General features: G+C 42.6%; 3 protein-coding genes across 4 annotated transcripts; 1 reads left to right on the top strand and 2 right to left on the bottom strand.

Moving 5' to 3' along the window:
* The first annotated feature begins 18 nt into the window (after nucleotides 1–18).
* parp2 (poly (ADP-ribose) polymerase 2) lies at nucleotides 19–8756 on the top strand. The gene is made up of 17 exons (XM_079349010.1): nucleotides 19–222; nucleotides 1424–1633; nucleotides 1806–1979; nucleotides 2082–2152; nucleotides 2870–2920; nucleotides 3075–3171; nucleotides 3293–3368; nucleotides 3455–3557; nucleotides 3678–3837; nucleotides 4091–4229; nucleotides 4337–4400; nucleotides 4521–4655; nucleotides 5292–5419; nucleotides 5540–5639; nucleotides 5768–5866; nucleotides 6614–6738; nucleotides 7961–8756. The coding sequence occupies exons 1-17, from the start codon at nucleotides 150–152 to the stop codon at nucleotides 8118–8120; spliced, it is 1965 nt and encodes a 654-aa protein (XP_079205136.1). The 5' UTR covers nucleotides 19–149; the 3' UTR covers nucleotides 8121–8756.
* Nucleotides 8757–8927: 171 nt separating this feature from the next.
* LOC306827108 (protein lifeguard 1) lies at nucleotides 8928–15096 on the bottom strand. Of its 2 annotated transcripts, none has more exons than XM_079348774.1 (6): nucleotides 14928–15096; nucleotides 13567–13870; nucleotides 11782–11982; nucleotides 10601–10729; nucleotides 9820–9963; nucleotides 8928–9267 (listed from the first exon to the last, which is right to left on the bottom strand). In XM_079348774.1, exons 2-6 carry the CDS (start codon nucleotides 13867–13869, stop codon nucleotides 9133–9135), a joined length of 912 nt encoding a protein of 303 aa, XP_079204900.1. In that variant the 5' UTR covers nucleotide 13870; nucleotides 14928–15096; the 3' UTR covers nucleotides 8928–9132. The 2 variants fall into 2 exon arrangements, with proteins under 2 accessions (XP_079204900.1, XP_079204901.1); XM_079348775.1 differs by lacking the exon at nucleotides 14928–15096 and adding an exon at nucleotides 14090–14269.
* Nucleotides 15097–15573: 477 nt separating this feature from the next.
* LOC306826916 (uncharacterized protein) lies at nucleotides 15574–22537 on the bottom strand. The gene is made up of 5 exons (XM_079348470.1): nucleotides 21807–22537; nucleotides 20556–20651; nucleotides 20346–20451; nucleotides 18622–18724; nucleotides 15574–18278 (listed from the first exon to the last, which is right to left on the bottom strand). The coding sequence occupies exons 1-4, from the start codon at nucleotides 22333–22335 to the stop codon at nucleotides 18667–18669; spliced, it is 789 nt and encodes a 262-aa protein (XP_079204596.1). The 5' UTR covers nucleotides 22336–22537; the 3' UTR covers nucleotides 15574–18278; nucleotides 18622–18666.
* Between the last annotated feature and the right edge of the window lies 1 nt (nucleotide 22538).

The raw sequence follows: 22538 nt of genomic DNA, 5'->3' as shown, positions 1-22538 counted from the left end.
CGCAAAGCGATGCTCAGCGCAATTTATGAGCTCAGCTGCACCGGTCAGGAAACGTCGCTTGAGAAAGTTTTCCGCCTTCTCTCTGCTGTGTGTGTGTGTGTGTCCTGTATCACAGCACCTCCTGAGTTATTTATATTATATAAAGCACTATGAGGCGTACAAGATCGTCCAAAAATAAAACTCAGAGTGCAGAAGACAATGAAGAAGTGCAGTCAAAAACAGGTTGGTGCTCTTGTTAGCCTGTTAGCTGTGGTTAGCTCCTGTGAATACGTCACACGTGGACATGTCTGGGCACAGGACATGTTATTATGTACTTAATAGTTTCAAGGAAGTCTTACTAATATTTTACTTAATATTTGAGCATTAACAGAGATGCATAAATATATGCCACTGTCACCAAAACAAACCTAAAGTTATTTCACTCCTGTGGATGCAAATGATTTTGTTCATGACTGTACTGGACTCAGTGGTTTGCAAGATTACTAAGTATAACTAGCTGAAAATAATGCAAAAGGACAGATCTGTATTAATGTGTTGTTTTGATGTGGGCAGACACTTATTGAGAGGTGATGATTCAAGTGTAAGTTTGTAAGAAGCTGCAAAGTTAGGAGAGACTTTGCATTAAGCACGTCTTTGCATCTATGTCTGTGTATTGGCAAGAATTTAATACGATATATTTTGATATATTGGGAGAATCGTAGCAGGGCAGTATATTGCATTATCTTTTACAAAACTGTGTATCTTTAGAAACACGCTCAAAGTATAAAGAAGAACAACATATTTCATGCACATAAACAGTTTATTTTTATGCCTTCGGACTCAGAACAGTTAGATTTTGTCTTTCAAAGTTCCTATTGTAGTTGTACAGTTGTACATTTCTCCGCTCACTTGCTTATCTTATGATCATCATAATACTCATTGTTCAGTCTGAACAGGAGGAAACAACATCTGACCCAATCATGCCAAAAACTCAAAAGTGTGTAAACCGTGCACAGTTAGGAGAAGGTGTTTATATACATCTGTAAACAGTGTTATAAATAAAGGCATGGAAGGAGGAGGAGAGGCAAAAATCAAATGCCTGCTGCCAACTATCAGAGGTTTAAATACTATAAAACCACCGCCACAATCATGTAAACTATCAATTAATAATATATTGATATTCTGCATCAGAGAATCGATACAGTATCATGCCTATGAAAGTACACACAACTACCATTAACAAGGGCTAATGCACAAGTTTATTTTTAGTGTGCATATTGGTTTATCTCTCTCTCTCTCTCTCTCTCTCTCTCTCTCTCTCTCTCTCTCTCTCTCTCTCTCTCTCTCTCTCTCTCTCTCTCTCTCTCTCTCTCTCTCTCTCTCTCTCTCTCTCTCTCTCTCTCTCTCTCTCTCTCTCTCTCTCTCTCTCTCTCTCTCTGAGCAGTGTGGCAGTGGAAAGGAGATAACGGACAATGGGAACCATACTTACCATCCGTTTGTGCCTTGTTGGACTCAGCTGTCTCTTCAGGACAAACGTCTGTCACTCTGACTCTCGGTGCAGGAACTGCCTACGATGTTGACCTGAAGAAGATGGTTCAAATTAATCCTGTGACAAAATACAAGAGGAAGATTCGCTCTCAGACAGTAAAAGCAGGTGTGTTTCCGTTCAGTGTAATGCCAGATACTTCATGTCCATTATTATTGTGTATAGATGTAAAGTTGGTCACCTTGATCTGTTTTTATATGATTGTCTATTACAGCAGCTTGCTTTGAAAGGAAGCCTTTATCAGGTAATAAAAAGTGTTTTATGTTTTCCACTCGTGCAGAAAGTGCAGATGATGCTGGGGACCTGGCGGTTCAAAAGGCGAAGCCAGAAGATGTTAAAGAAGAAGAGGAGGACACAAAAGAGCAACCTGCAGTGAAGAGGAAGAGAGGGCAAAGCAAAAAGGAGAGCGAGACAAAAGCAGAAAAAAAGCCAAAAGAAGAAATAAAAAGTGAAGGTAATGTGGACGTAATCTTTGTTGATGTATTTTTGTGTGATTCCTCTTGGATGTTGGTTTGCCTCATTCGTGGTTTGTCTCTGCTCCTTGGTCACTGAACAGAGGTTGTGAAGACGGTGATAATGAAGGGAAAAGCTCCAGTGGACCCTGAGTGTAAAGCCAAACTCGGAAAGGTAAAGTATCAGTGTTTCCCCACAAACAGTAAAAGTCAGACATGTGGTTGGACTTATATTAGGAGAGCCATGTCAAGTGTTGCTCCCCTTATAATCTTTAATCAGTCAAAATGTTGATTTCAAATCAAATACTATAATCAAGTTTGATGGGTTGTATAACGTTAAGTCAGTCAGTGGATTGAGAACAGACACTGAAGAGTGCTGCTGCAGTTATTGATCATTATTTTCAGCACAGCTTTGAGTTTCACTCAGACCTCAGGTTGAATAGAAAGTCATGAATTGAAAATTGTGCGATTAAACAACAATGAAAGTGAACACAAAGCATAATAATGTCTTGTTCTTTAGATCTGTCTTCACTATTGTCCTCTAATGTCTCAACAAAGAACACAGCAGAATGACAGTGTTATAAATGTTCTTAGTGATGATATGTTGTTTAATTGTTTTTTAACCTTTGAAAATGTATTTGCATGTGTGCTTTGTAGAAACAACCAGTTCTTACATCCTTCTTACAAGATGCTCACATGATCCAGTTAGCATCCATCAATCAATCGTTATTTTTAAAGTGCCAAATTATAACAAATGTTATCGCGAGACACATCCTCTGTTGTTTTTTCTCCTTCTTTATTGCTGATACTTCTTCTTTGTGTTTGTATTTTAACATGTTCAATAAATGGGAAAAAAATTATCACATCAGTAAATGTTCTTTTTGTCTTTCAGGCTCATGTTTACTGTGAAGGAAACGATGTTTACGATGTGATGCTCAATCAGGTAATAAATGACACAAGTGTGTGATATCCTCCTCATAGTAAATAATGCAGCTCATGTGTTGTAACTTAAATAATTTGATGATGCAATACTTCCTGTTCCTGTTTTAATATCATATTTTGTCCTTCATTGTTGGAATTTCTGTCCTATTTTGTAGACAAACCTTCAGTTTAACAACAACAAGTACTATCTGATCCAGCTGTTGGAGGATGACAACTCAAAGGCGTACAATGTGTGGCTAAGATGGGGCAGAGGTGAGTTTACATGCACCAGATTCTTATTTATTCTACATAAATGTCTGAAATATTCAGGACCTAAACACAAGTCTACAGTTTGCATAAACATACATTTTTCCGTGCGTTTGTTTGCCTCCAGTGGGAAAAGTGGGTCAGAACAGTCTGACAGCCTTTGGTGGAGATCTGCTGAAGGCCAAAGACTTCTTCAAGAAAAAGTGAGACTGTGAGATGAAAGGAATCTAAAAATCTTACAGTGATGTAGGTTTATTAAAATGATGCTGCTTGACTGTTCTTCACACAGGTTTTTTGACAAGACCAAGAATGAGTGGGAGGATAGAGAGTGGTTTGAGAAAGAAGCGGGGAAATATGACATGGTGTTCATGGACTACAGCACGGACGCAAAGGCAAAGAACAACAACTCATGATCATATTACACGTATTTTATGAATACAACAAACAAAATGAGATTCAATGGATCTGAGAATGGATCATTTTTAACATAGATGTGCTTCTCTGTTTCTCAGGAGGAGAACTCAGCCACGACCACAGTGGAAGCTGCACCCAAAAAGAGGAGCTCAAAGCTGGATCTGAAGATCCAGTCGCTGCTGGAGCTGATCTGTGACATCAAAGCCATGGAGGAGTGTGTGCTGGAGATGAAGTTTGACACAAAAAAAGCTCCTCTCGGTCAGTCGGACAAATTCAAAATCCCAGTCGTCTTTCCATGTTCATCCTTTAATGTCTATTTAAAACAGTTTCAGGTTTAAATACGAGCACATACAGCTTTTAAAACGTTTCACAAAGACCCAGTCAGAAAAGTCCTCAGTCATAATTTAAGCTCCACATGTCTCCCTCACTGTATGCATAGATTTGACTCATTATTTACACATTGATTTCTTTCACATTTTTAAATTCTGCATTTTCCTTTTTGTACGTGTAGGAAAGCTGACGTCAGAGCAGATCCGTGCAGGCTACGCAGCGCTGAAGTTAATCGAGGACTGTTTGAAGAAGAAGGGCAGCGCTCGGGAGCTGCTTGAAGCCTGCAACCAGTTCTATACCCGAATCCCCCACGACTTTGGGTAAGGCGATTTATGTCTGTAAAGATACAGAGATGTAGCGACGTAATCCGATGAATAAGAGGTATCTGTTTGCGTCTCGTTGTAAGTAAAAAGCTTTAATTCAACAGGTTGAAAACGCCTCCAATGATTCGATCAGAAGACGAGCTGAAGGAAAAAATAGCACTACTGGAGGTGAAGTGTTCTCCATTTGTCGAAATATTCAGATTCTCTATTTGTTTCTTGAAGGACGTCTTTGCTGCATACTGTGATATACGCTCCCTTTTTTTCATTCTGTCTCGTGATTTCTGTCAGGCTCTGAGTGATATTCAGATCGCAGTGAAAATGGTCCAGTCCAGTGGAGACAGCGATGAACATCCTCTGGACAGACACTACAGCTCTCTCAAGTGTCAGCTGCGGCCTCTGGACTCCGGCTGTGAGGAGTACACGGTTTGTGATTACTACTCGGCTTATCAGTATCAGTGAGGGTTAATGCACTGCTCATAAATAATCACATGATGTGTCTTATGTAACCAAGTCCCTGAAAATGTATTTCTGGGGGAAAATCTGGAAATTCAGTGCTTTCCATATTAGCCAGGATGTTTATAAACACTTTGCTCTTGGGTGTTTGTATTCTCAAACCAAGTTACTATATTTATTCTTCTATTTTTGACCAATCATATTGCACCAACAGGACGTTAAACTAATGAAGGGCCTGTGTCCAATGCAGTCAGCGTTTGCAAGGTAGCATTAAACAGTGATAACATGTGTTTACATGTGTGATGTCAGTGATGCATCAGGCAGCATTATTTCCTTACAGAGCTGCACTTCTGTGTGAACTTACAGCTGTCAAACAGATGAATGTTTCCACTTTTAAGAAGCAGAATGAAAGAATCTGAGCAGCTGAATTTACTGGCATTGCAGGACACGATTAAGCTACTGAGGCCGCAAATATTTACAAAGGAAATTGCTCTCTTATTGGATCTGTTGATTTTCCCATACAGCTTTTATTTATTAAACTAAAACAGTAAACCGGATGTTCAGTAACATGGTGACATGTTCCATCGTTTATCTCCTCTGTCGAAGGTGATAGAAAAGTATCTCCAGTCCACTCATGCACGCACCCACTCGGACTACTCCATGACCGTCCTCGACATCTTCTCAGTGGACAGAGACGGGGAGAGCGACAACTTCCTGTCACAGTTACACAACAGGTTAAACATGTTTAAGCTACGACCAGCGCGGTGCTTCTTTTCAAATCTACCTTTGTGCAGTTTCATAAAGATGCTCGTACTCTAAACATAATCCACCACCTGTCTGTGTCCGTCGAGCAGGACTCTGCTGTGGCACGGCTCTCGTCTGTCTAACTGGGTCGGTATCCTCAGTCGCGGGCTTCGAGTTGCCCCCCCTGAAGCCCCCGTCACCGGTTACATGGTAGGACCCCCCACCTCTGGATACACCATTTATACTGCTAAGCTTTTTGATTTGATGACAGATTTGTGTTTCGCATGTTGGACATCGTTGTTCTAACCACTACATGTCTCTGTTTGTTTCTCTTCTAGTTTGGGAAAGGTATCTATTTTGCTGACATGTCGTCAAAGAGCGCCAACTACTGCTTTGCCAATCAGAACAACCACGTGGGACTGCTTCTGCTGTCTGAGGTCAGCTGATGTCCTGTTATCATAGGCCAGATTAGACAGGTTTGAGTATTAATTAAAAAGTATATATCGAGACCACGAGCAGGTCGACAGATTCAAAGCAGATAAGACACTTTCAGTTCTTTTTAAAGGCTGAATGTGCGACACAGAAATCCAGTTTGTCCTCTGAAGAAATCTCTCTGAGTCATGACCGTCGTGTGTGCGCTGAATCTTCTCACGTGCTCTCCTGAAGGTGTTTCCTACCATCACCTGCACTCAGATATAAGGACTGAGAGGGCTGTATAACAAACTGTGTGTGTGTGTGTGTGTGTGTGTGTGTGTGTGTGTGTGTGTGTGTGTGTGTGTGTGTGTGTGTGTGTGTGTGTGTGTGTGTGTGTGTGTGTGTGTGTGTGTGTGTGTGTGTGTGTGTGTGTGTGTGTGAAAGCAGAAGCTTCTTCTTTCTTTAAAACGTTCCGACTTATTTAGACATTTTCTTTTTGAAGTTTAAATTCTCACCGTTTCCTCGATTTATCTGATCATCTAAAGATGTTCAATGATTCTTCCTGCCGGTTGACAGAGAAGTGTTTGTGGTCACTGTTGTCGGCTGAAGTCATGGAGATAAGTTAGAAGACAAAACGCACCACTAGTTGGTGCTAACAGCCTGTTTTACTTCCTGTACACCTCCACATCTCACAACATCACACGCCACATGTTGGTCCCAGATGTGATGCTCGTTTAACGTTCTCTCTTTGTGTCTGCGTGCGGTCGCAGGTCGCTCTGGGGGACTGTAACGAGCTGCTGGACGCCGACTACGAGGCCAATAATCTGCCCGCTGGTAAACACAGCACCAAAGGCCTGGGACAGACCGGACCTGACCCCAAGAAGTCCGTCACTCTGTGAGTCTGTCGCGTTACACACACGTCACACGGTTCACACATCGATTGAACTACGCTCGCTGTTACACAACAGAAATCATTGCATGATCAGAGAGTGAGGGTTCACATATAAAATAACTATTTCTCATGTAAGTTCTTCTCTTCTCTGTGTGTTTGTTTAATTCAACATGTTTTTTTCTTGAATATCTTAAACTGACAAAAAGTCATTTATTTAACTGAAAAGCCCCTCAGCGCCCCCTCATAGTGTTTTTAAATCCACGCAGACCTTGGAGTGAAAGTCCAAACACTAAAAGCTGACCTCTGTTTGCTCCTCAGTGACTCACACATTAATGGACTGGCCTCACTCTGCTCTCGTTTGCTCTGCGCCCTCTCTCCCGCTCTGCTGCCTCTTCTCTGTGGATTTCAAAGTCTGAAAAAAAAAAAAAAAGTTTTATTATGTAACGGCCATCAGAGTGGGAAACACCGCACATCTCATGTCGCGATGTCCTTCAGATCTAAACCAAACAGACGAGGCTTGGTGATTGCTTTGCTGCGTTTGAGCGACAATCATCAGAGAAGTCCTGCTGAGGTCAAATGAGCTGTAATGAAAGGTTTCAGCTTCCTGCATCTGCTGGGAATTTGCTGCTTTTTTTTTTACTTAAATGGTGGCCAAAAAAACAGACTTGTGATGACGTGGCCGGTTGCTGTACAATATTCTGATGGACTTGTGTTTTGAGAAAAGCACAACAAAGAAAAAAACATATATCTTTTTTTTAAGCAGAAATAAAAATATCATTATTGAAGCCCTACTTTTAGCTCATCGTCTGTAATAGAGTGATTATTAAATTAAAGGGATTCAAATTGAGCACAGATTTCACTGATCAGTATTTGAAGCAAATAAACCAACTTCTCTGATTTTAGTTTCTTCGAGCGTAAATGATTGTTTGTTGTGTAAAAAGAAAACCTGAAATGTCATTTTGGACGAACATCTCCAGATTTGGGACAAAAGGAACGGTTATTTTTCACAACAAAAAGAGAAACAGTGATATCATATATGTTACGTTCAGTATCTCAGAGTTGATTTTGTATTATTCTGGTGTGGGCTGAAAGTCGTGACTCTCTGAAAGGCTGAAAGTCAGATCTAAAAGGAATTATTACTCGTTGTGTTCAAACTTTGAAAACAGTTCGTCAACAAAATCGAAGTGTTCATCGTTGCTCCTCTTTCTCTGCCCTTCTGTCTCAGAGACGGCGTGACGGTGCCGATGGGGCCGGCGGTGAAGACGAAGCTGGCGAGACAAAACGCGTACTCGCTCCTCTACAACGAGTTCATCGTTTACAACCCAGCGCAGACTCGCATGAGGTACCTGCTGCGCATCAAGTTCAACTACTCCTCACTGTGGTGAGCTCGGACAAATGTGGAGAGTTCGGAGGTTTGGCTCGCCGCGATGACGGATGAAAAAATCAAATCAGTTCATTTTCATGCTGAATTAGATACTGGGAAGCTGCTGGTTTCTGGGATAGGATGTTAAATCTGAACACGTTGGTCTTCTGGGTGGATAACAGACGTTTCTAGCTTCTCTATACATGAAGACTTACAGGATAAAGTGAAAAAGAAAAACAAAAGATCTGGTTGCAGCCCTACGATGAAGTTGGAATTTCTATTTTAAATGAGAAAACCATCAATAACACTGCTTCTGTTCTTTTCTACGCTGGCTTTTCGCTCATGTTATGATAACTTAATGCATGGTTCACAGAAAGAGACAGTTTTCATGTGAAACAGAATGAAAACATTTTGCACTACTTTTTGTCTGTGATTGTCCTCCTCGGTGTAAACTGTCCCGCACGCTCCATCTGATGTTATTCATCTCTGCCTTTGCTTCGCTGCTTTATGAAACACTATCTGCCTTACAGACGTGATAGATTACAGCATCTTTCTTTGATGAATTCATGTTTTTAAATGCATATTAAATGACACAAACGTTTCTGAAGCTCATTGAATTTGTCTTTGTAAATTTCAAAATAAAATAAAAGGATTGCTTCGCCTTTGTTTTGATCATTTTCAGGTCATAGCTTTTAACATGGGGGGGGGGCGCTGATGGCTTAGCGGTTAGATGGCGTCCCATGCATTGAGGCTACATGCCTCCAAGTTGGCGGCCCGGGTTCAAATCAAAATCAAAATGTTCATCCAACAACAACAAAACAACAACAAATACAGAACAACATTTTATTATGTTCACAAAGCCTGACCTTGTTTTTGAAAAAAAAAACTGTCAGAAAGACAAACTTATGAAACAGATAAAAATAAAGTGATAGCCATGAGATGCACTGATAGAAGAAACCGTAAAAAAAAAAAAAAAGCATATTTTCATTATGGGTACAGCTTGGGGCGTGTCTGTGTATCTTGTGTCCACTGTTTCATCTCCTCCCCAGCAGGTAGAGGAAGATGAGCACTATGTCCAGGTAGATGATGAGGGCAGCACTGACGTATTCCTCTGGGTCCAGAGCGACACTCTTCTTCCCCATCAGCAGCTGAACGTCGATCATCAGGAACTGATGGAAGCAGAGGAGGAAGTGACAGGGTGAGACGTGTTTGAGGAAGGATAATCAAGACCGATGCATGAAGATAAATAATAAAAAAAGAAAAAGTGAAGACGCCTGAATTCCATTTAGCTGCTTCAGTTTCAGGCTCCTTGTGCGTTTTGTAACTGTGTCATGTCCGATGTGACGTTACTGCTGGAGGAATTCATCACGTACACATTAAACACAAACTAGAAATGATGCAATACCACCGATACTACTTCACAAAATGGCACCAAAATGTGCAAAGACTTTTGTGGGGCTCTTTCAACATCTCCTGAAAATGAATGTAACAGTCTTTCTGCTGTTTGACTTCTTCACTTCCTTTGTGCGTTGCATCGAAGCCTAGAAAAGTACACTTGATCAGACTCAACTGTAAAGCTGCACAGAGGCAGTAGTTCTGTTATCAGGCTACTTCCCTGCCATTCAGTGTTCAGCAGCACCTTTACGATGTGACTTTCTTCCTTCTTTAGCAACAAGTGTGTTATTATCATCACGACTGTAAACAATGTTCTTTGACCTCACCAGCGAGAACACCAGGGCTCCCAGACATCCGTAGGCGACGTCAGCGATGTGCGAGATGTAGAAGGTGAGGAAGAACAGAAACACGACCATGTCCACAGCCAGAACCAACAGAACGCCGTAACAGATGCTGAACTCAAAGCGGGTCTGCAGAGAACACAGAGAAACATCAGGAAATGATTGTTTCATATAGCTTAATATAATGGTGAATGGACTTCAGCTTGTAGAGACACTGATGGCAGAGTGAACCAGCAGAATCAACTAATCCCATTCTAACACATGTATAACCCCTGCAGAGATGAAAAATAAATAAAAACCCATATACTTAAAAATTAGACCTACCAAGAAAAATGACATAACCTGTGCAGGAATAAGAATAGAAACCTATGTACTATTTCGAACAGTTAAATTAGATCTGATTTAAGAAGAGGAGACGACTACGGTGGCTGGGAAGTGCAAAACCCAAAACACTTTCACCAAGAACAAAACAAATTTACACACGCGTGACCTCTTGATGGAAAGGGAATGCACGGATAGATTTTGAAAAGCTGTGATTTTAAAAATGTTCTTTTTTTCTTTTCTTTACTGATAAACATGCCTCTTCTTCTGTAACTGCCTGATAGAATTTGCAAAATGTGGGTTTCTTAACAGGGAACATCTCAAAGTGTTACTGCAAAACCAGAAAGCCCCACAGCTGCTCTGCCTGATATGAACACACAGCCTGATTGTAATCAACAGGAAACATTTTGAAATGTGCCCGTTTCGCTCAGCCTGGTTTTCCAACCTGCACAGAGAAGGCAAGGATTGCGAGAGTAATGGCGATGGTTGCTGCCATCGTGACCACAACAGCCGAGGTTTCGTGGAAGGAGGCGACAGTTCCCACCATGTACGAAAAGGTGATGGTGACAACAACCTGTAATCACAAAACGTAAACACACAATTAGACATTTACATATTACTTCACATATTCACAGATAATTCACTTCATCATCTCGATAGCAGCAGCTTGTTTTTCTGGAGATCCAGAAAACAAACAACATATTTCTACTTTTTGCTTTTTCTACTTTACCAACTGGAAAATCTTCATGGGGGAAAAGGAGTAAGCCTTTATAGACAGTGTGGATACACATCTGTTAAAGGTTTCTGTACAGTTAAACATGTTGCAGATAAATACTCATCAGGGATTGATCATTGATGACTGAAAAACAATTCATATAGAGGAATAATAGTCTGTTGTAAGTTTCTTTTTTTCAATTGAAAGACAGATTAGTCGAGACCTCAAGAAGACTGAATTACTCATTATCATGCTAAATATATAAAAGATCTGGATGGACGTCAGCTGAGGGCTTCCATGAATCTACTCCATAGCTCACTTTATAAATAACATTAGCGTTAGTGCCTCACAAACAGACTCACGTTTCTGTGATGATTAATGATGTTTATAGAACTTATTCTATTTAGAGACAACAGTCGACGTGAACATGTCTTTGTGTCTCGGTGAGAGTGAACTTTTAAACCCCAGTATTGTTTGTTCTTTGCTCTACCACACACATATTACACAACAGTGACAAACCTGCGGCTGTAACCTGTGAGCATGTGAACAGACCTTTAGAGGAAACTGGGGTTTCCACAGTGGAATCATAAAAATGAAACTACAGACACAGTTTAGTCCCTCTTTAGATAATTAAAGATGGTATGGCATATTTTACATATTCATGTAAAAATATGTAAATATTAGTATATTTTATTTTGATTAAGCTCTTTGTTTCTCATATGAGACGGTGTGACTTCTTTCCTTGTACACAACAAGGATAAGTGGAAATTTATCAGAAAACATTTCCACTTATCATGTATGTAAAGGTGTGCCGCTTGCTTTTTATTATTATTATTATTATTATTGTTCTTTATCCCCACGGAAGGAGTCAGGGGATTTATTGTGCTACCATTGTTTTTCTCTGAACCCACCAGTCCCACGATGTTCCACGGGTGACGGCGGCTGAAGTTTTTGCAGCAGAAGAGGATGATGACGACAGTTAAGAAGATGAAGTAGGAGGACAGGTAGATCCAGATGTTCTCGCTCACCGCCTTTCGAACCACCGGGGTGAAGGTGAACACACACACCACGGTGAAGGTGAACATCAGCATGAGAGTCACGATGCAGAACACCTGCACAAAGGGAGAAGCTACTTTTTAATTCATGCTCTGTCAACACTTGAGGAATCATTTGAAGTCAAACTGGTTTTACAGGATTCAGCCGTTTTTATATGAACGTTAACACGTGCAACAAAATAAATCCCCTTATTAAATGTGTTTTCATCATCTACAAAGTCTGACCTCTGACCTCCACACTCCCTCGTGCTTTGAACGTACTTTGCATTGTTGATACAGATTTAAGGATTACGGATTTACTTAACTAATTTAAAGGATTTTAAGTACTTATTGGTGAAAAAATCCAACAATTTACAATAAATCGACAATCAGAGTAGCAACACTTTTAAATCTCAATCTGTGACGATAAATTTTTAAAAGAAGAATCAGAAAAATGCTCCCCTGTATGTTGCGGTATGTTAGGCCTACAATGTGCTACAGAAGGAACAGATACGGTGCAATATGCTTTGTTATAACATAATAAGATACAGTGTGATACAATACAAACTCCTTTTAAAATATTTTAAGGGGGACACTGAAGCCAAAACGACGTGACAGACAAAATGTAAGAAAATTGAGCGTTGATTTTATCAACTGAAGTGCCTTAAGCTGCATTTTGTCTGTTAGCCAGCAGGGGGCGACTCCACTGAGTCAAATTGAATGTAAGTCAATGAGAACGTTGAATGACTTGGATGATTATTGCACATTTGACTAATGAGTGTGTTGTCTGAATGATATAAAAGCAGTGGTGTCCAAACTTTTTTTCTTGCGGGCCAAAATTGTCGCGTTAGAATCGCTCACGGGCCACAGGGTTTTTTTGTTGTTTTTTTAAATATTGGAAGGAACTTTTTGTATTTTGACCACTTCAAAAAATAATGCAAATACACAATAACTAATTGCAGTGAGAAACTGTTGTGTTCTAATTTTTTGGAAAGAATAGTCAGGCTTTTATACGTCTCCCTCGCTAACATGAAAAAGAAAAAAAGAACGAAATATGCCATCTGATGAGGCCTGGGGCCAAAATCTTCTGATTCTTCCATTTGAAGTCAAGGGCCACAAAAAATCCACTCAAGGGCCACAAATGGCCCCCGGGCCACACTTTGGACACCCCTGATTTAAAGTCTTGATCATTGCAGCATGATTTTTTTTGTTTCATATGTCAGAGTTAAAGAGTCTGTGTTTCTGCTTGGATATTCTGTTTAATCATTATTCTGGTCATCGACATCGGATCGCTCTCTTCATCATTAACATGGATCAAATGTGCTTCACTCCAGCAGGCACTAAAAAACCCTCTTTAGGTGCTAAAAACATTGTTTTGCATAAGACTCTCGAGCTTCCCACTCCTACTTTGCGCCGTGATCACCTCATGGGGAGTATTTTTTCCTCCTCAGGTTGATTAGTGTGAATGATTTAAAAGACCAGAGGGAGGCCACATGATCCATACAGCTAAAAAAAAACACAAACTTGTGCATGACAAAACATGAAGGTACCAAACACTATTTACAACTCCAAACAAATCTCCATGTTTCTGGATTGTCAGCAGTCCCCATATAGGATTTTTGACAAATGCTAAAAATCCTGCAAAGTCAAAGTTGTACAAACCTTCCTCACAAAACCTCTTCTCACTGTATCGTCATCAAAAGGCGATGGTGGTTCGTCTGGAGTTGTGTCCGGCGGGGCCTCTGGGTTTATGTCGCTGACAGACGGCCACTCGGCGGTCGGCTGGGAAGTGCAGATGTTTTCCTCTTTGGTTGGAGGGAACGCTGAGGGCTCAGCAGAGTAGGGAGGGGGCTGCTGCTCTTCGTAGCTGTACGACGGGGGCGCTGATGGTGGTTGTGAGGACACATCGTAACCAAAAGCTTCCTGTGTCTCTTTAGGTGGGAGGGAGTCTGCGGTGTCTGACATTCTGGAGGAGGAAGCCAAAGTTTGTTGTTACTCACATTTCAATCTGATGAGATATGTATGTAAATGAATGAGTCCTCATAAGGATGCAATTAGGAGGAACTTTAGCACCCCTGTGGACAAAAGGGTTCCTCTTATGTCTTTGTTAACTCTGTCCTGTACTTCTATGTTTTCTGATAAAAAAAAAAAATCTCATCCTTCCTCTTTTTAGTCAAACATTCACAGTGAATCTTTACTGTGAGGAAAGTGTAAAACTTCAGTTTCAGCTGCACGTTGTCAAGTCTGAAATCGATCCTCAGTTTATGGAGTTGGTTGTCTCAGAACTGAAAGGTCGAGGGTTCGATCCCCAGCTCCTGCACCCACATGTCCGATACGTCCTTGACAAAGACACTTAACCCCCGAGTTGCCCTAAGATCAAAATCACTAATTCAAATTACAATAAGTACATCCAAACATCACAGAGCGGCATTAGACATAATGAGCAATTTAAAAAAAAAAGAAAAGGTAAACGCTGTGGTGTATAAATGTGTCTGAATGGGATTAGTTCATTCTGATGGACACGTTACATAATCAGGGTGTGAATGTGTAAATCTGTGAATAGTTGCCCTCTCATATCAAATCTAATTATTATTATGTCAGTCACAGAGATGACCAAAAACTCAGAAAAAAAAATCTATTTTACATGAGCGACGTGGCAGCACAATTCACTCCTGAAACCACGTGTCCTAATAAAACACAAACATGTAACTGTGAACCAAGACGTTCTGTAAAGCAGAAACCCTGAAACTGCAGCAACTAAACATTTACACCACTTCTTTTCCCACTGTGGAGTGTAAAACAGTCTTTTGTGAAAAGGGGTCTATAGTTGTAGTCATTATATCAGGTCACATGTAAAACCAGTCATTTCTAATGTTGGTGGAGGAGGTCAAATTAAAAATGTAAAAAAGGATTTACTGATGAGACAAACAAAAGACTAATTGGAGCTTTCCCTCCCAAAAGCAACATGAACAGGATATAATAGTTTAAAATAAGGTGTTTTTAAAGACAGTAAATGTTCTTACCTTCTCTGCTGGATTCAATCCGCCTCAGTAAAGAACTGCACAGTGTGAGGAGGAGACTTCTCCTGCAGGCTCCTATATTCGAACAACCTGTCGTTCAAAGTGTCACTTCCTGAACGTAAGCGGAGTCTGTGTGGCTTCGTGGTGTGGAAATTGGAATTCACACCTTTGCTTTACTATATCTTACATCACCTGGACTGAAAAGTGAGGCAATCAATTGAGTGCAGCACATCTGAAAGTGTTAGGAGTGTTTCTGTCACTTAACAGCACACACACACACACACACACACACACACACACACACACACACACACACACACACACACACACACACACACACACACACACACACACACACACACACACACACACACACACACACACACACACACACACACACACACACACACACACACACACACACACACACACACACACACACACACACACACACACACACACACACACACACACACACACACACACACACACACACACACACACACACACACACACACACACACACACACACACACACACACACACACACACACACACACACACACACACACACACACACACACACACACACACACACACACACACACACACACACACACTTAAAGACAAAACAAACTTTGACAAAACGTCGCTCACACATATTTATTGTAAAAAATACATATAAAAACAATTTCTGAGACATACAAAAGATCGGAGCTTAGAAACAGTATATTGAACAGACAAAGACCAAGCCGTTATCTTGAATTGCATTACATATTTACAGTTTAATAAATAAAATTAAATTTGTTTTTATACCAGAGTAAAGGCAGATTGTCCATATCTCGGAGATGCAGATCGCGCTGTGTGGTTCGATAACATTCTCAGCTAATTCAAACACAGGGCCGACGCGGGGATCAGCACCCGGCTCTTTAAAGGTCGTTGATTCAGGGACATTTATACAAAATACTGCCCATGCTGGACAGGGGCTTTAGTTTACACACAGCGTTTGGTTGGCATTGGTAAAAAATTGAGGTATTGCACCACATAACTTAGAGGGGGTAGGAAAGAAATGTGAGTAATGTGGCGTTTTTAGATTGTCTTGATTCTTTATCGACAACCAAACTGCCCCAAACCCAAACACACACTCACACACACACTCACACACAGACCCTCCCTGCCCCTCCCAGCCAAAGTATACAACACATAACTTATCACCACAACAAATGCAACATCTATTGATTAATACACATCCTCTTCTGCACTCTCACAAACACAAATCCCCCCCCGATGCACAGACAAACTTTTGGCATTACTTTTCTATTTTCTCCAATAAAAAAAAAAACAAAAAAAAATGCACAGGACTGCCCTCTAGTGGCCCGGACAAGTCATAGCACCTCAGACTGATGTAAGATATATATATATTTATAAAGAGGCTGGGGTGAATGAACTAGCCAGTAAATCTGTGCACTCGGCTGCCCTCTTAACCGATCCATACAGACGTTTCAACCCGTGGAACAGACTCGCCTTTTTGAGCAGGCCGCAGAAAAGCAATCAATTCATGTTTTTGTCCCCCCCCCCCCCCCTCGCCGTCTGTGCACAACCTGTATCGGAGCAGCCTTACTTGTTGGGCTTTGAACTCGGTTCAGCCCTAAAAAAAAAAAAAAAAAAGTAAAAAAAAGTGAAACACCTCAAATACCTGCTCGCACAAAATCCCCCTCACCAGGCAAAGGCAAGCAACGCAAACAGAAAAATAAAAGGCAAAGGAAAGCCATTTAACACATCGAGCAACAATCCTGATCATGATGTGATGACGTAATGTCTAAAATATTCTAGAAATCAGAAGGGGAAAAGGCGGAGGGCACTGGTTATGTAATATTTAACCATCAGCTGTTCATCGCCCCGAGTGTTGGAAAGAGAGGCGGATACTACATGGCGTAAACATGTCCCCAAAAATACATCCCTCACTCCATCCTTCCATTTATCCCCCCTCGGTCTGGCATCAACGTAACCAGATGGCCAAACTGTCGCTTGGGATCTGGCCCCAAAAAAAAAAATCCAGACTACACCCCAGAGACTGAGTTTGAGAGGAGGGGGATCAGGGGGACAGAAACCCAAACTGCATGCGGAGCTCACACGAGACCCCATGTGCCTCCCTGTGCTGCGTACCGAAGCCACATGTAACAGGAAGTCCGCAGTTACAAACTAAACCAGCGTTAAAAAGGTTTTAAAAAAACACCCGCTTGACCAAGCAGACTTCTGGGCAATTTACAGTAAACACACACACACTTTTTTATAATACAGTCATGCTCACGAGGACATTTCCTGTCCCTGGTCATCATCGAACACACACACACACACACACACACACACACAACCTTATCCCAGACTTCATGTGAAAAGAAAGAAAGAAAAAAAAAAGCCTTGAGGAACAAAAGTGCTCATATCGATGCCAACACCAGTGCTACTGTGGCCCTGTGAAATACCGACCAGCCTCCTGAACAAGAGCAAGTAGCAGCACATTAAACCCAGAGCTAACAACCACCTACAAGAAAACTGACCTACTCAGAAAAAAAAAACAAAAAAACCATTAGCCCCTAAACTTCCCCTGAAATGTTTACTGGAAACAGAAAAATAAAACACTAAACAGCAGCCCCATGTCACTTAAAAAAAAAGCAGCCCTCAACCTCCAACTAGGTCACATAAAGCAATGTTTGCATGGTAAGAGTTCACGCTTTCAGTGTACGGTTGGTTCATTTGGGGGAAGCCGAGCAAAGAAAAACGTTCATCCAATGTGTTACGTGGAACAATACTCTTTCTGTAAAATACTCAGATGACTGATCCTGTCCAGAGAGAGAGAGAGAGAGAGAGAGAGAGAGAGAGAGAGAGAGAGAGAGAGAGAGAGAGAGAGAGAGAGAGAGAGAGAGAGAGGGAAACGTACACAGGAGAGGATCCAGAGTCACAGTTCTTCCCCAAGTTCGAGTTTTCCCCCCGGGCAGAGTTCCATCGTTCTGGGATGACAATGTCTATCGAACATATTTCTATGTTTTGAAATATTCCAGGGACTCGAGCCAAGTCTGTAACAAAGAAAAGGGAACCTCCTCCACGTTTGTTCCAACGCGGGTCTGATCTGATGACCGGAGATCTGACAGGAGGACTTGAAGTTTGGCTTGAAATGTCAGAGACCAGGTTCTTATGAACCGATCCAAACGGAGAGAGGGAGGGAGAGAGAGAGAGCGGTCGGGTAAGGAGCCTCGTCCCTTCTCCGCTCAAATGAACGCTCTGTCAGACAGCGGGGCTTTACTTCTTCAATTACTCTACTTTATTGGGATTTCTTTTGGGATTCAGTGTAGTCTCCTGTGAGGGGGAAAAAGACAGAGGGGCCATTAGACAAAGACATGTGGACAGTAATGGCTGCTGGGTATACAGAACTCCCATGATTCCCCACCAGCCTTAAACATTATCTTACTGATTGAGAGTTCCCGTCTTTGCGGGCGGGATCTACATCCGTCTTTAAAAAATAATTCTAATCTGTGTAACTTGTAAAGTGGTTGTTCTCCGTTCGTATGTGTGAGGTAGTTTCAACCCTGAGTCACTGATTATGTCACAGATAAACACAGCTGATGCATTACTGTAACAGCACCACTGTTGTGCTCAGTCTTAAAGCTCCTGGCAGCTCTCGGGCCAGACATCCACCTACCTGAGTCAGGTTGGTCACCGTGCAGAGAAAGGCGTGACCTGCGAGTCAATCGAAGGGATGTTCGGGGCAGCAGGGCTTCACCTTGGACCAGGAATCAATGCAGCTACAGGAGACAGTTCAAAAGACGAGTCTGATTCACTCAAGTAAAAAGGTGCGAGACTCGTCTCACCGTCTGCACCTCCTGATCCACTTACTGACAAGCGTGACGCAGAATGAAACTGAAAGAGACGTTATCAGCGTGAAGGGCTCTCTGGCTCTTCACATGCGACAGGAACAGAGATAAACCACACGACGCGTTTCTTTTAACTCGGCTTAAAAGACTCGCAGTTTAAAAAGATGCTGAGAGGTCAAAATGACCTGCAGAGGTTTTAACTAACTAATGACGTTTTCCAAAGCACCAACGCCAACATTCAGAGGCTGTGACAGGAAGCTGATTCTTTTCTGTCTTGTGAGACAGTTTGCAAAAATTCATTGTGCAGCTGTTTGTCAAACTCAACAAATCATTTAAAGTGAGGAAAGTTGATTTTGAGTCGGCACATTGAAGCGGACTAAAACGAGGTCTGCAGACTGAAGCAACGTGCAAGTCATCATCGTGTTAGAATAAACGCTGCCCTTGTGTTCCCGTGCTCTGCAGATTATTCTCAACTCTGTTGTCTGTTAGATTCTAAAACACCAAGTTCTTTCTAAATCCCAGTTGCTCGACTGGGAGGATCAGAATGTCATTTAAAGTGCCAGACAACCACACCTACCATCTGCTGCACAAAACTAAAAGGCCCATGAGAAGCAAACAAGAAAAAAGACAAACGCGCCGCGTGCTTCGTCTGGGGGTTGATTCACTGGATGCCGCTCCTTGTGTCTCTGCTGCGTCACGTGCTGCTAAAACACGCCGTCTGCTCTGTTCTGTTGCGAGGGGTAAAATTACGGGAGGTGTGGAAAACTGTTTGGAAAGACAATGTGGGTTTCAACACCTATGAAAACACAACACACTGAAGACGCAATTACCAGGACAAAATAAAAACCGCAGGCAAGACTCGTCATTTGACGATGAAGGAGCGCCTAATGTTGGCATATTTCAAGTCTCAGCAGGTCCAGATTGAGCCTGAGCTGACGTTAGAGGAAAGTCGAGGCTTGCTGGAAGTCGGGGGGGGGGGGGGGGGGGGGGAATATCTCATGGGCTGAAACATACTTCCACAATGTCATGATTCTCTGATTCCCCCCCCCCCTGCAAAGAATCACAACCCTTCAAATCTTTGCGACTCCACTGTACCTCTGCACATGTGACTAAAACGAGTCGTTGATGACGTTTTGAAAGCACAATTGTCAAACGTGTTAGTCATTGATGTGTACGGTCGCTCGTGAGAGGACAGAAACACGGGACTCTCACTCTGCGGTTATCCGTTTAATCCTGCTGCTTAGAGCACATCGGGATGAGTGGTTTTTAAAGATGCCTTCAAAGAACATGATATCATGGAAAAGGACAAGTCGTCTGTAATTATCTGGATCTTGTAGATGTTTGTTTGCTTCCACGCAGACAGAACAACCTTCGCCTCCTTGTTTTCTGAAAGTCTTATCCGAGGAAACACCTTTTTCTCTTTCTTTCAGACCTGGGAGGAAGCTCGACGCACGTTCCTGCCTGGCTTACCTGGCTCCAATTTTGCATTTCCTTAGACTCGCTCACTCTGCATTTTATTGTCATGCAAATGACACCAACTGATGGGTGTTACCTCTTATGGTAGACGCAGAGGCAGGCCAGCCTGGCGATGGTCTCCCCCTGTAACAGATCCTCCAAACAGATGGAGCACTCTCCGCTGTCTTTACTGAGCACGTCCGCTGTACACACACAGACACACAGAGCAACCATGTTTGTTTCCAGCCTTTCAAACTAAAAAAAAACAAGCCACTGTGGGGGGCCAATTCTGTGATATGACACTTACTGTTGTAAGGGAGGGGAGGGGACGTGAGGCAGCTCAACAGGTGATCCTCGATGCGACCCCCCGGGAAAGGCTTGGAGCAGAAAGGACAGCGGATATCTGCACAGAGCGGAGACACAACAGAGCCGAGGTTAAACACAGAGTCACACACAGGCACATGTAAATGACGGATGATGTGATGAAGTGCTCGGCCTCCTTCCTGTGGACGTCTAGATTACAGGGGGCTGACTCAGGCGAGAGCGGAGTTGAAGGACTGTCACCGTAGCACAGGTAGAAAGACGGTGTGAATAATGTCTTAGTTGGAGTGTAACATACTGTATGCACAAAGGCTGCACAGATACTTAGGAACAGACGGGCAGATACGGCGCCTCGCTGCCCTAATTTCTGCTGCCAACAGTGAGCGGGCCATGTGAAGTTGTGACCCATTTCCCTACACTTGCTAGAGGGCTGGCCGAGGACACCCATCACACTGTTGTGTTTTTTTTTTAATTCCGGTTTCACGCTTTCCTCCACAGGACCGAAACCACTGACCGACTCTTTGTCTTTGATTGTCCAAAGCATTTCCAACTTCCCCAGACGAAAAAAACCTCCTGTTTCCTATTGCATGTAAAAGTCACTGGTGGTTACTTCATGTTTCTGTCGGCATAGATCCTTGTGACGTCAAAGAGCCTGTATGTCACTGTCTCCAGCTCTGGACTTTGGACAATAGGGTCTCTGATGATTGTGGTCCACATGCAGGCACGGGAAAAGAGATTATCTGTCCTGGAATGTAAATTCCTCACATAATCCATATTAATTTATTACTGGGTGGATTAAAGGCTGAACTGAAAGATATTTTAATACAATATTCATGAGGTTAAGACAGTCTAAATGTCTGTCATTAAGAGTACAATAATACAGGCTTTAATATATGTTTCTAGCTTTGTTGTACCTCAAACACTTGACTCTCACTCTGCCATTATTCCATGTGAACACACTCAACCCACTCCAGTCTTCAATGAAATATCAGAATCAGCTTTATTGACTCCCAATAATGAATCTAGCTGTTTTAGCACACATTGTGCACCTATATTCAGTCAATTTATTTTGCTGACAGGCCTCCTGCCAAGCTCCTAAACCTCCATGAATGTGAGGGAAACGTGTGGAAAACCGCAGCTTTCTCAATTTGTTATTATCATAGAATCTAAAAATAACGATAATATGAAATGTATCGAAACATCTCCCTTCGATGTCATAGATATATTTTAAACTTACTGCCATGGCGGTTGTTGACACGGTAAAGGCCGATCCAAGCCTCTGACACCGGCCGCTGGTGGGTGCCTCGGACCCGGGCGGATCTCGCGCCGACGCTGCGGGAGGAAGAGTGCCGATTCCCGGGCAGCCGCTCGGAAAAAGTGCGGTGGGGTGTGCGGCCTGTTTCCTCCCCGGGCTGCTGGTGTTCCGCTACTACGACTGGGGGCTCAGGGCTTACATTCCCCTCATCCTCGGGTTTCCCCTCGCTGTTGTTATCGTCGTCGTCGTCCGCAGGTGAAGCCTCGCTCATGTTGGACGGGTCTGCGGGGCTGCCGTCCGCGCTCGCCCCGAGCCGCCCGAGGTCCGAGTCGCTGCCTTCCTCCGACCGGCTCCGGTTGGCCTCCGTGTCCTCGAAGCTCACCGAGAAGTCCACCATGAGACTGGTGGGTCTGGTGCAGCGGGGTCGCCGGTAGGACTCTCGCTTTGTGCCATCTTTGCCGAAAGCAGAGGGGACCGGGTCCTCCTGAAGGCGACTCGCTCTGGTCCCCATGTCGAGCAGAACTTAGCTGGTTAGCCGGAGCAGCTTCCTTTAAAGCGGGGGGCGGGTGGTTCACCTCGAAACGACCCTTAAAAACTCTGATACAGTCTTTGAATAAAAACAACTGCCTAGAAACCGAGCTGAGTTGATCTATGTCCCTTATCTTGGCCTCAGTTTGTCCTTACACTCCACATTTTCCTCTCTTTTTTTCCTTT

The sequence above is a fragment of the Symphodus melops genome (genome assembly GCF_947650265.1).
Source record: "Symphodus melops genome assembly, chromosome: 7".
In the NCBI taxonomy this organism is placed as follows: Eukaryota; Metazoa; Chordata; class Actinopteri; order Labriformes; family Labridae; genus Symphodus; species Symphodus melops.
Note: the sequence above shows the minus strand (reverse complement) of the source record. Positions and strands in the feature narration are given on the sequence as shown.